General features: G+C 39.9%; 1 protein-coding gene across 2 annotated transcripts in view; it reads left to right on the forward strand.

Moving 5' to 3' along the window:
• Nucleotides 1-13209, forward strand: part of LOC147901099 (187-kDa microtubule-associated protein AIR9-like) — a 54304-nt gene extending 41095 nt beyond the window's left edge. For both annotated transcript variants that reach the window (XM_087375567.1, XM_087375568.1), the window contains 19 exons: nt 91-218; nt 302-470; nt 568-686; nt 1109-1277; nt 3501-3585; nt 5266-5339; nt 5453-5572; nt 5751-5928; nt 9250-9371; nt 9540-9747; nt 9868-9941; nt 10075-10213; nt 10299-10480; nt 10823-10978; nt 11628-11759; nt 11872-11930; nt 12025-12057; nt 12160-12300; nt 12427-13209. In XM_087375567.1, the coding sequence (XP_087231693.1) occupies nt 91-218; nt 302-470; nt 568-686; nt 1109-1277; nt 3501-3585; nt 5266-5339; nt 5453-5572; nt 5751-5928; nt 9250-9371; nt 9540-9747; nt 9868-9941; nt 10075-10213; nt 10299-10480; nt 10823-10978; nt 11628-11759; nt 11872-11930; nt 12025-12057; nt 12160-12300; nt 12427-12597 (2459 nt within the window). In that variant the 3' untranslated portion in view covers nt 12598-13209. The remainder of the gene's footprint in view (nt 1-90; nt 219-301; nt 471-567; nt 687-1108; nt 1278-3500; nt 3586-5265; nt 5340-5452; nt 5573-5750; nt 5929-9249; nt 9372-9539; nt 9748-9867; nt 9942-10074; nt 10214-10298; nt 10481-10822; nt 10979-11627; nt 11760-11871; nt 11931-12024; nt 12058-12159; nt 12301-12426) is intronic.
• The last annotated feature ends 261 nt before the right edge of the window (nt 13210-13470 follow it).

Below are 13470 nucleotides of genomic sequence, written 5' to 3' on the forward strand. Positions count from 1 at the left end.
TTGTGTTCGCATGCATGGGGTGGTATTGGACCTTGTGGCTTACATTTCAAGTTTTTCACTGCAAACAGATTAATTGTATTGTCTGTGCAGTGCTGCCTCCAAGTCTGAGTTTCCTCTCTATAACTGGAGAGTTCACAGAAGGTGAGACTTTGACAGCATCTTATGGTTACATGGGAGGCCATGAAGGCAGCAGTCAGTATAGCTGGTATCTACACGAGGTAGAGATTAGTGTATATACAATGTGTTCCTTTGTTGACTAAAATTTTGTTCTTTTGTTAATGTTGAGTTTGCCTTTGTTTAGAATGAGAGCGACATTGGGACGCCTATACCGGAATCAGCAGGGCTTCTACAGTATCACATTACAAAAGAAGCTGTGAATAAGTTAGTCTCTTTCAAGTGTGTGCCAATTCGGGGTGATGGATCAATTGGAGAAGCAAGGACTGTAGTTGGGCAAGAAATCATCCAGCCAGGTATTGACCTATTGTGAGGTGTAGTGTTCAACACTATCATCATTCTGGCCATATTTGTATCTTTAAAGGTTTAAAAGTCTTCATCATTTCTGGACAGGTTCGCCAAAACTACTCTCCCTTCAAATAATAGGTGACCCTGTTGAGGGAGATAAGCTGCATGCCAAGAAGGCATATTGGGGTGGTGAGGAAGGTCCTTCCCAGCTGCAATGGTTTGTTGTAAGAAGTTAAACCTTTCTTCAGAGGTTGTGTCCATCTTGTTTCAAATCTGTTGAAAGTATATGCACAAGCTTTTAAACCTTCGAAGTGAGAAGAGCAGCCCTTTGTTTTGGCATTCTCAGAAATTTATATCAATTTCGAGATCTTGTTTGCCCAGAAACAGCAGTGTACTTTGTTTACCTCATAGCTCATGTGCACTTAGTCCTCTAACTGTGGCTAATGTAATTCTCTTATGTGAACACCAACACATTGGTATATAACAGCAGACTGTGGTTCTACTATCTAGTGTATTGTTCTATCTGGAATCAACCCTATGAGACATCTCGAATTGCTATAGGTCTACTGACTGAGTTTTTGGTAACTTGTAGTAATTGTGTCTCTTAAAATTTGAAATTAACATAGTTTCCTTTTATTGACCACAGACAAGGCCTCATGGGACACCACAGGAAATCAAAGGAGCAACAAATCATACCTACACAATTCAGACAGAAGATATAGATGGCCTTATTTGTGTTTCATGTGAACCTATCCGTTCAGATGGTTCAAAGGGTCCAGTTGAAGTCTCTCAGCCTATTGGACCTGTGTTGCCTGGTATGTTAATATTGTTGAGTGCATTGTGGTATATAATTTCTTATAGGCTGTAAAGGAGGAGATCCATTTGTGCTAAACACTTCCATTGATGCTATGATTGTTTAGACAGCTGAGCTTTGGACTCTGAACATGGCTCAAGGAAGATTCAGTTGACGTTATTACAGATGCTTCTTATTTATGTAAATGAAATGAAAGAGAGCATTGCAGAAATGAACAAATTTGGTGGTTTTATTCAAGTGGGTCTATCTTTGTTAATAAAAATTTCCACCTGAACCAGAAGTAAATACGGACTTCAGTTGAACATGCTGGCTTTTTGTGAAGTTTCTCCTTATTTTTATCGTCTTTAGTGAAATTCACAGCTCCAAGTCATTTCAGGGTGAGACCTAGAGGGTGACAAGATTTGCCTTACTCATTGCCAATCTTGCAGGGAGCCTACTTGCCCCACATGTCAGACTATCTCTTGGCAGATTGTGTTATGGCATCCACGAGTGAGACCAATGGTGAAGACACCTCTTAGCCATGTTTCAAAGACGTGTAGGGTCGGGTTATCATAATCCATCTCCTTTGCATCCTCCATCTTTTAGATGAATACTGTTTCTTTAGCTTACATATTGTATAGGTGTCTAGGCACCTATAGTTCCCAAGGTTGTATGAGCATGATGATGGACTTAGAGGTTGATGGATACTTCGTGCATTCATGCCTGGGAACTTGTTGGAAAAAATATATCTCATGGTAAGCATGAAGACAAATATGCTCTGTTGGGCATGCATGAGTGCTAGTCCTGGATTCATCTAGGTATATGCATGAGAGCTAGTCCTTGCCATAAGAAGTTTAGCTTGCTGTAAGAGCTAGTCAATTTTATCGCTAATGGGCTTGATGTTTCCCAACCTTATGGGTGATAGTCATGAGATCGAATCGATATGAGTTCAGGCATGTACAAACATCAAACTGCTCATCTATCTTGAGGCTTGTCGTTTATAGAGTTTGTATGCTCCATGCTTATCAAGCTTCTTTAAAATGGCCGCAAGCTTGTCAATTTGTAAGCCATAGAAGGTAGTAGACAAAGGATGTTCATGCTTACCCCCAATGTTGTAAGCCTTTCCCTAGTCTACTTAGTTTCTTCATTTCTAGAGCAAACTTTGCTAGTAGATGGACCTTACTTGCGAGCCAGGTCCTAGAAGTTTGCGAATAGAAGCATAATCTAATTGCAAGTTTGCTAGCACTAGATTAGGCATAAAGCTTAAGCGAGAGAGAGGGGAAATGATTTTGGTTTTTACAGACAAACTGTCCAGCAGGTGCTGCAGCTGCGATTTTGTTACCTATTGAGACTGCATGTCCATTTTAACAAAGATTTTGTTTTATAATTACATGTTTTACTTCACCCTCGTGGAGATAAATGGTTAGGATTATTGAATGGTTTTGAGAGTGGTAGCTAGACTTTAGGTCCTAGGTGGTCCATTTATGACTTTGTGTCATTGTTAGTTAGAGATTTTAAGGGGCCGCTTAGGTACATAATCCCATATGCATCTATGAAGGTGAAGGGTGTCGCATGGCACCAGGTCGTTGGTCTAATCTAGGTGGCTTTGCCAAGCATCATATAGGCATGCACTTACTACCTCACACACTCTTGGGCAGCCAATCAGGTGTTAGCATTTCATCCAGCTTGTGTGTTTGTGCATTCTGTGTGGACGTACTACATCATTGCCATTGGGGGGGCATAGCTATCGTAGTTGTTTAAGAATTGTCAGTCTGCATGTATCTAACACCTGATTCTGTTTTTCTGATTTTGTTTGACTTCATCACACTATCTTAAAAATAAACTCTAACAATGGCGGAGAGTTCCGCAATGCTTCATTCTCAATCTGCATCCTTGCTATGCGTGATGGAGTTTATGGTTTGCAACCTTATGAGTGACTATCATGAGATTGAAGCTGCATTATGTTGTGTTTTTAGAGGATGAGTTTGGACATGTTCCTGGACTCATCTAGATATTTGCTTTCTTGTAAGTTTTGAACATTAAAAGTTGTGTTGAATGTTCTGAATGAGTTAATTTCTGAAAGGACAGTTAAGGATTATTTAAGGAGGGTGCAGGCTTCCTTTTGGGGTAAAAGCTTCCTTTCAAGGGTGCATTCAAAAATTTCTTTCAAATATGCAGTATAGATCCCTTTGATTTCACCATGATATAAAAATGATTTGTCACATTGAAACTTGATGCTGTGCAGCTGCTCCAGCTTGCGAGTCTCTTGAATTGTGTGGTGATCCAATTGAAGGAGAGTGCCTCAGATTTACAGCACTTTACAGAGGCGGGTATGTTTCTAGCTACACAATTTTCATTCTCAGAGATATTTTGCTGAAATTCCTGCTGCAGGCCAGGGGTATCTTGGGGGGAGGGGGGGATCAGAGACTCTACTCTCGAAGATTGGCAGCTTGTAGACTGTTAAGTACCTATGATTTGATTACAACTTGCAAATTTTGGGGGGTGAGAACTGTAAGGACTGATTGTGTTTTAAAACAAAAGCTGGTAGCACCATTAAACACAAAGGTGTTTTATTATTGCCCGACATATCTTATCAATTAGATTTTGACCTTAAACATTGCATGGGCTTAGAAATTAAATTCTTTCTTTCTTCTAAGTGGGAGGGGGGGGGGGGGGGAAACGACAAGAGTTTTTCTTTGCTTTGTGTAGTCTTTTCACTGATTTATAGTCATAATGAGAATATGTTCCTTTTTCCAGCTAATTGGCTTGTCATACTATCAAGTACAGGATTCTAAAATTCCTGAGCTCCACAGAGGAAATGGTCTACTTATCCTTTTTAGTTATGATAATAAAACGTGTGAGCAAATGTGAAGTCCTTATTGCATGAAAAAAGCCGTTCTATTCTAGATTCGGAGTTAAGACTGCTGTTTTTTCCTGCTACAGTTGTTTTGAAGTCTTGTTAACCAAAAGCTCCACTCCATTCCCAACTTGAATCGGACTCCTGGGTTTTTTTTGTTAACTTTTGGCTCTCCTATTTAAAATTCGTTTTAGTGCGTCCTTCCCTAGCACTAGATTGATCGTTTCTTGCTTCATGTCTTCTTCTCAGTGCGTTGTTACATTTGCTTCAAGAGCTTACTGCACACTACAATATTCTGTAATGGACAAAACTGAACGGAAAGTATGTTTTGGACCAACATGAGATTGCTAATTTTTTTTCTAGTTTCAATGGCTTGCTAAGCTGTGAGATGAGAGTGCTTAATGTAAGTATTGAAGACTCTTTTCCACAGTAATTGTATCAGTCTACGTTGCAAGCCTTCCTTTGTGTTATTGATGTAAAGCTGCAATTATGTCCTTGGCTGTCCTTGTGGCAATGCTATTTTCCATGCATGGCTCTGTGTTGGGAGTGTTAGTAGAACGCAGTAACGCTAAGACGGATTTGGAATCGTGCATTTGACCTATTTCTTCAGTGGCATAATCTCCAGTCAGGCTAATAGTTAGGCTTCAGGCTGACTGTGTTACTATAATAAACCTTATCCATCAATAGTTTTAAATTTACCATATACAATATATTATTATAGAACAAGATTTATTTCCAGTATGACCCATTGTTATTATAGAGTTAGCACGCTTCCTTCCGATAGTGATAGCAGCTCCTCATGTTGTATGAGGGTGACAGCTAAATTGAATGTTTGCGTGCATCTATTTGGGCATTGGCAACGTAAGCAGAGACATCCCAGCTTGCAATCCATGCTTTACGTGTTAACGTTTTTCCCTGTGCATGTGGAGTCTGCACATGTTTTGTTTGTTTTTTGATTCTAGGTTTGGATGTAAGTTCTACATGGTATTCTTTCTCAACTTAACAAGCTGTAACCTAAGGTTTATTTGTAATGTGAAATAGAATGGTGTCTTTGTTTTGTATTGCATGGGTGGTTGTGGGCTGGCAATTTTCATAATTGCTGACAGCATTGCCTAGTTTGATTTTCCTTTATACAAATGGTAATTCTGTTCAGAGAGAAAGGGGCTTGTACGTGTGTGTGGACTCGACAAAGCTCAGATGGAGTGGAAAAGGAGCTGGGCTATGGAGGTATTGTTCCCTATTCATTTCAATGCGATGAGATGATGTGCCATCTTTTGGCAAATGAAATACATGCTCCATGTATCCTGGAAGGGATTGACCTGCCTGATGTTTGATTGCAGATAGCTTAGGTTTGACAGGTGAAGATGTTGGCTCCTGCATCAAACTAGTCTACACACCTGTGAGGAGAGATGGTGTCACTGGCATTCCCAAGAAAGTGGTCTCTGATGTAGTTGTGGAGGGTATGCCAAACATCCATACTGTGCTGGTGATTTATCTGAGTAGTCTCTATACATGGGTTGCAGATCTTAACATTCTTACCTTTTATTTTGCTTATTGATGAGAATGCGTTTGCTTTGAAAACGATGTCCATGACATTGCTTTTTGCTGTTGATTTATGTTTTCTGAAACTACTTACAGCGGATCCAGTTGGTATTAGCTTGAAAATTCCAGATTGCTTTGAGGATGTGGAAGTGATACCTCAAAAATTGTACTTTGGAGGGACCGAAGGTGACAGCGATTTCACTTGGTTCCGGTTACCCGACAAGATGCAAGGGTCCGAACTTCCTGATGAAGCTCAAATTCTTGGGTATTCCAAGTGCGTCACTTTTTGTCTTATCTTAATTGTATCTTAATTGTTCCTATCTTTGTGATAGGTGATAAAATTGGGTACATTTTCTAACAAAAATGTATTTCTCATGGATGTTTCCAAAAATCAATGAATGGCTAGGTGCATGTGGCATAACTGATGGAAAAGCAGCATTGCTTCCATTCTACTGCTTTCTCATGTCAGGCCATTAAATATTTGCATGATTCTGAATTGTTTGCATTTTCGAACACCGAGCATTTATTAACTCACAAGAGAATGTTCCCCATTGTCTACACGCTGCAAAAGCATGTAAGGATGCTCCCTCTCTCGTGACCATACATTCACGGAATGTGGGTGGATAGGATACAAACAAGGTGTGTGGGTGCATTTACTCAAAAAAATTAAACAAAACGAAAGTATATATTTAGGTCTTGCTGACTCCTGGACACCTTTACTCGCATCTAGCACCATTCAAATTGGTTATCCATTGGGCATGATAAATAATACTTATGGACACACGTGTTCTTGGTGAGTTTTAGTATCAATTCTAAAGTGTTCTTAGAACTTGTATGCCACGTATAGACTATCATGACATACTTTGAGAATTGTATACAACTTGTTTTGTCATGGGCACATGATCTCACGTTTCTAGAGCATATCCTGATATCGACATATCTCAAATAGATGCAATGATTTGGTAATCTCTAGGCTGATGCTTTGGTTTGTTTCATTTCTTTTATCATGCTCTATTTTTAGAAACTTGACCTTTTATGCCCTTTGTTGTGGGTCTTATAGTATAGCTTTTGTGATATATCGATATGGACAATGAGTTAGCAACCTTATTTTTTGAGTACGCTTTTAGGCTCCAATCTTTCTAGATATGTTACCCCATTTTGAGCCTGATGCTTCCAAGGTTAGGTTGGGGACGAAAAGGTTCATGTACAAAGTTGCATGCTATCAATATCGTCACGATATTTTTAGAGCATGACTAATTCTCTCTTGTGGGGTCAATGTTTGGTTAAAATGGAGAGAAGCTTGCAAGCTATTGGTATGCCACGCTGGATTAACATGGAGTGGAATTGAACTTTCAATAGAATCGGTCACTAAAATGTGCCAGCTTCCAAATATGGATGTAATGTTATACCATTCAAGTGGCTTAAGTGAGGGGTTGGGGATACATGATTGGATTGACATGGCACATGCTTACCATGATTCATGTATTCTCAAGCAATACATCGCCGTTGGGCTTTCATCTACCTTGCCACAAAAGACGATGGCATATGCCATATTCTCTCTATCAAATATTACGATCATGAGAATTCTAGAATTTATTTGCTAAGCACATAGCAGGATGCTCCGACTTGATTGCTCTATATTGGTTGAAATTGTGACATCATCCATTCAACATTACCAATGGCTCCATGTTATGCTTTCTGAAAAAAATGACATCACCAACAAATAGGGCTTGCAAAGACACATAAAATTTCCTTCTCATAGTTGTGGAATCCAACATCCTTGTAGAAAGGTAAGTGAACTTGCAAAGTGTCCTCGGTGACGCACCTTTGAACTAGCATTACTTCCAAAATTTGCTCCCAGAAATGTGAATCTTGAAAAACTAGGCCTTTTTTTGTTTTGGACTCATCTCGAAATTCACTTTCTTCTCAGAGATATGGCTGATAGAAGTGGCCGCACGCTTTTTTCACAAATTTGATCAAATTGCATGACAACAAACTCACAAGACCTTGACTTCGCAAACATGACTATATAAAAATCTTGCCAATTAGATTTTGGAATCAAAAGATATGGCCGTTTTTGGTGCGAGGAAGTAAAGACAAAGATGCAGGTTCATTGGACCGAATATATTTTCACAGAGTTCACCATACGGCTTAAGATTAGTGTCAAATGTGTGCTTGCCAGATGCATAAAATGCTTTCCAGTTGAACATCTGAATCCAAAGATTTGGCTATTTTAGTACAAGGGGTCAAAACAAGGGAAAAGAAAGGAGCGGCTAAACTAGATTGAATATCTTTTTACATATTTTGCCAAATGGTATGAGAGTAGACTAAAAAGATGCTACTTTACTTGTTGAACACAGCCATATAAAAATCCTTCCAACGAGACCTTTGAGTCAAAAGATATGATCATTTTAGTAAGGGGGGGATTGTTGACAGGAAAAAGCTCAGCCCTTTTGTTCTATAAATGCATATTTAGAGTCGCTCTCTTTGATTCCTCCCCCATCTTTAGGTATTTGACTTTCTCAGAATTTGCTTTTGGTTTGAGCTATTTCTTACTCTATTTTTTGGTAGCTTAACTCATCCTTTGGTGCTTCTAGTATAATTTATCAAAGTGTGTTTAGGTCATCTGTCCCTTGGAATTGACAGCTGGCATGGTAGATGTTCTGGTAACGTTCGTTAGGATATATGAGCAGCAGTGTGTGTTGTCTGTAATCTTTTATGCTCGGTAAAAAAAAGTTGCAATACATTTCATTGAGCATTAAAAGAATGCACCATGAAAAAAGGTGTAGTAGCTTCTTGGAGCAAATGCTGGGTATACCAATTAGGAGTTTTAGACAACATTCGATTGAAGAGAAGGGGGATTGAATGTTGAAAGACCAAGGGCCTCTAGGCTCTACCCCTGACCTAGATAGGAAAGTCAACAATTGTTGCAGAGAGCTCATTTGAGTCAAGATACTGTAAAGAAACGCTTGGATGTCATAGAATCCTTGAATGGCAGCCACGTGTCCCTGTTTGCCGCCCTGACAGTCATCTCTTCCCTGAGTGCTTAGATGCTTTTTCTCTCCTCTTCTGTCCCAACCTCCTCAAAGAGCTGGAGATGATCAAGGCACATGTTGAGCTGACTCACAGATCTGGCTTGATGCTACTGCAGCATAGACAATTGATAGTGGTTTGAGTTGGTCACAAGTAGAGGAGGTAGAGGGGTCTCTAATTAAGGACAATGCATGATGTGGCTTTAATGGAATTTTTATACATGCTGACAAGAGAGATTGTATGGTTGAGATTGAGACAAGATGGGAATGTGCATATTGGTCAACTTTTCATCGTTAAGTAGCAAAGAGTGCATCTGTTAACAATGTTATCTTTTTGCATGAGTGGTTGCTAAGTATGCAGGAATGTGGTGTTGCATTGTCTTCTGCTAAGATATTTCTGTCTGATTTGCATATCAATCAACATAGATTGCCTTGAAAAAGCTCAGTACCTCTGAATGTACACCTTGGAATAGTTAGTTTATGATGTGTTGCTATGCCATCTCACCAGTTGCTTTGTCTAAAGTATGTGTGTGCTGTTACATTGATCACTACGGTCTTAAAAGAACATATACTCCCAACCTGGAAGATGTGGGGACATATTTGGCTCTTCGTTGGATACCAACTCGCAATGACAGAAAGCAAGGAAAAGCTTGTATCACCTGCAGCAGCTATGCAGTTGCAGCAGGTTGTAATACGTTCTCCTCCTGTTATAAATCCATTTTAATGTTACAGCTGCAATGACTGGAGCTATCAGTTTATCCATTTCTTACCTATGGTAAAATATATTGCATGCGGTGAAGGAAAGCATTTCTTTTAGTAATTGACAGATGCTTTCTTGAAATTCTCCATTCAGCTCCTCCCTCAGTACACCATGTTATTGTAAAGGAGATATCACCGGAAACCTTTTTTGGAGAGGGGACATACTATGGTGGGCTGGAAGGAGAGAGCCAAATGAGCTGGTACAGGCTAGCAGCAGACGGGACGATGACTTTAATTGCAGGAGCCACCTCAAAACTTTATACTGTCACCGATGAGGATTACAACTGCTCGTTGATTTTTGGGTAAGATAGTCAGGCTTCAGATCATCTTATGATTTGTTTTACTGTTAAGTCTATGTTATTTTTTTTGGAAGAATGCACATTATCAATTATCTGTATCTGACCATCTGGATTCTACATCAGGTACACTCCAGTCCGTCAAGATGAGGTGGTTGGAAGACTGGTGCTGTCTGAACCAAGTGCTATAGTTTTCCCTGGTGAGCACATGTGGCATGTGTAGAGTAACCTCAAACAATGTTAGAAGTTGCTTGTGTTGTGGATCCAATATGTTTTGGCATCTTATGATCAAGTACTTACAGATGCTGCCTATGACTGTTTTCTTTTATCCAGAACTACCAAGAGTGCAGAAATTGGTTCTGACAGGAAAGGCTGTTGAGGGAGAAGTACTGACTGCCTTGGAAGTGATGCCAAAGAGTGAAAAACAACAGCATGTTTGGGAGAAATATAAAAAAGATGTCAAATATCAATGGTAAGTCTGTCATTTTATCTTCTGCTTGCCTTTTAGTTTCCTGTCAAACCTGCATCTGAATTCCTTATTTCGAATGTATGTGTAGGTCACGGTCAAGTGCACCAAGTGCAGTTGACACCTTTGAGGAATTACCTTTGCAGCGAGGGTGCTCATACAAAGTTCGATCTGAGGACATAGGGGTTTCCATGCGTTGCGAGTGTGTTGTTACTGACATCTTTGGCAGATCGGGCTCCCCAGTCTCAGCTGTATCTTCAACTGTGGGCCCAGGCAAGCAAGTTGTGTGTGTGCGCGTCCGCGCGCGCGAGTGTGCATGCGTGTTTCTTATGGACAAATTACACTACTGTCCAGGCTAAAAGCCCTGATGTTTACACTGGGATTCAGCATGGATGCCCTCTGTAAGGGATTCAAAATCATTGGGATGTCCAATATGGCATAAGGGGGCCTTGCATTGTACCTGCATGATTCTTTGCTATCTAGATTTTGTGATACATTGGTACATCAAACATTTTTATGCACTGGGGGCCACCGTTAACATATACTAGTGTGTTAATAGTCTCTAACTGTTTTTTGTATGAGTGTTCTCAATCCATCTGTTCTTGGCATGGATAGGGATGCCAAAGGTGAACAAATTAGAGATTGAAGGTCAAGGGTATCATACAAATGTTTATGCGGTTCGGGGCATCTACAGTGGAGGCAAAGAAGGAAAAAGTATGATTCAGTGGTTTCGAGCGATGGCTGGTAGCCCGGACCTTATTCCTATTGCTGGTAATCTGTGATTCTTCTCTTTTCCTTCCTAAATATCCTGCTCATACGTCCTTCAGTAAATGAGATTTGTCTGAGTGCCAAATTAAAATCTGTAATCATTCATTTTGTATCTTTATGTGGCCTTGGGAACAAACCCAACTTTCTATCGATCATCTTTGTTTCTGTATTAGTGGTTAGGTAATCCTCTTTTTGGGATACTTGTCTGAGGTCGAGCTCCTAGTTCATGTTATTTGTCCTCCTTTTCATTTGCAATGTGCATAGCTGTCATCATGAATGAGTGTTTCTTTCTTCTCTGCACAACACATTCTTGCCTGAGCTTGGGCTCCGTCTCAGTAGCCGTGAAAGTACTTTGCTCTTTAGCCATAGCTTTCAGCATGGCTGAGTGTTTCTTTTGACTCTGCACATTCCGCTTCTTGTTTTGAAAATATACATGAATATCAAAGTGGCATTATCCTTGTGCATTGGCTTGGGCACTTCTGAATGTATGTAGTTATGGATGTCGCAGTGTGTAGTAAATGCTATGGATGATGAAAGTTCTGGAATGAAGTCAACTTTATGTTGTGCTTGTAGTATTAACTGTGGAAGCGTGCCCGATTTTTGCATTCATAATCTCTGAAAGTCTCTTTCATTTGTGATTTGGATTGCACAGGTGAAGTTGGGCGAATGTATGAAGCAAATGTTGATGATGTTGGTTACAGACTTGTAGCAGTATACACTCCAGTCCGTGAAGATGGAGTAGAGGGTGCACCAGTTTCGGCTTCAACCGAGCCCATTGCAGTCGGTTTGTCTCTAGTCCAAAAATCTGCTCCTATTGTCACTACTGAAAGGTTGTATATCTGGTTTTGTGATGAAGTGAAGTCTGTAGTCAAATTTCTTGCACTTTAATGCTTCAGAACCAGAGGTTGCGAAAGAGGTGAAGCAAAAGCTGGAGTTGGGTGCTGTAAAGTTCGAGGTAGGTCAATTACCTAGACTTCAAACTATTGGTCAGACTAACATGTAGTAGTTTACTGCTATTTGTACTAAAATGCATTGCGGAACAATTGCAGGCATTGCGGGATCGAGACCGTTCTCCAATGAAGGTGATAGAAAATACTGATCCCAAATATATTTCCAATTGATCGATTCCTTCATCCTCCATGCTCAAAGAAAATTTATGCTTAACGTAAGTCACTTTTGAACAGGTACAACAACAGCAGGGTCTGGGAAGCCTAGAAAGACGGGTCTTAGATGTCAACAGGAAAAGGGTAAAAGTAATGAAGCCTGGCTCAAAGACATCATTTCCCAGTACAGAGATCCGTGGAACATATGCCCCTCCGTTTCATGTAAGGATCTATTACTAGCGGTCAAATTTAAGATAAGGCATAGGGAAAACTAAATCTGATAAAATGCATAAATAGGGTACCTAAAGTTGGATGGTTTTAAGTCTGACCTTTCTCACTTTTCCACAGATGGAACTCTTTCGTAACGACCAGCATCGATTTAAAATAGTTATTGACAGCGAAAGCGAGGTTGATTTGATGGTGCAAACACGGCACATTCGGGATGTAATTGTGCTTGTTATAAGAGGTCTGGCTCAGAGATTCAACAGCACTCCTCTGAACTTGCTGCTAAAGATGTGACCACCAAGATGAGTATATACACATTTTGTATGATAATATAATTTCCTTTCCAAAGGGTTTGTCCAGAGGAATTTTCCTTCCATCATTTCCTGGTTCGAATCCACGCCAGAGGAATTGCATTTGATTAGAGGTCTGGGTTTCAATATGGCAGATTTTCTAGTCATAACGTTGCCAGCCTTGGGTGGCTCTTGTATTTCCAGTGTACATTATATGAGTTGTTGATATTTGTAAGGGGTTTACAAGCATTTTTGTCATCTATCAATAAAGCTTCACAGGACGACGATTTTCGAGGATAAATCCAAATTATGGGCAACTTGGAGGTTTCCACTCTTCGTAATTGTCCAAATGGTCTTTGGCTTGAAAATCAAGCCATATTTTTTGATATCCAAAGCTCTTACATCTTTGTCGTCTCTGGTGTTTCTTGTTCAGGGCATAAAGTTTGCCCTAGGAATTCTGTGTACGAGTAAGCTGGCTTCCGAGCCACTTAAAGCTGTTGGAAATTGGAAACTCCTTTGACCTCTCAAAGCCATGGTTATTTGAATGTTTGAATCGCTAAATGAGGGATTCTTCCATCCTACTAAGTGTTCACGTCTTCTAGGCCTCCTGCAGGCAAGAATTTGCGCAACTCTTGAAACGCAATGGTGTGTATACCTTCTCTTTTCTACGTCTTGAATGAAGTGAAACTTTTGTGTTGTCATAATCATTTAATGATCTGGATCAGGTGGGGGTAATTGGATTCCAACTTTTACTTGTAGCTGTTTAACAACTTAATCAATGGTTATCTAATAAGCTTCTGTAGCACTTGATCATTTATTGGCTTGGTAGAGATGGTGGAGAGACTTTGAAACTAATATTCCCGGTTGTAAATACACA

Source organism: Dipteris shenzhenensis, chromosome 6 (assembly GCF_047967505.1).
Source record: "Dipteris shenzhenensis isolate YYH24624 ecotype China chromosome 6, Dip_SZ_1.0, whole genome shotgun sequence".
NCBI lineage: Eukaryota > Viridiplantae > Streptophyta > Polypodiopsida > Gleicheniales > Dipteridaceae > Dipteris > Dipteris shenzhenensis.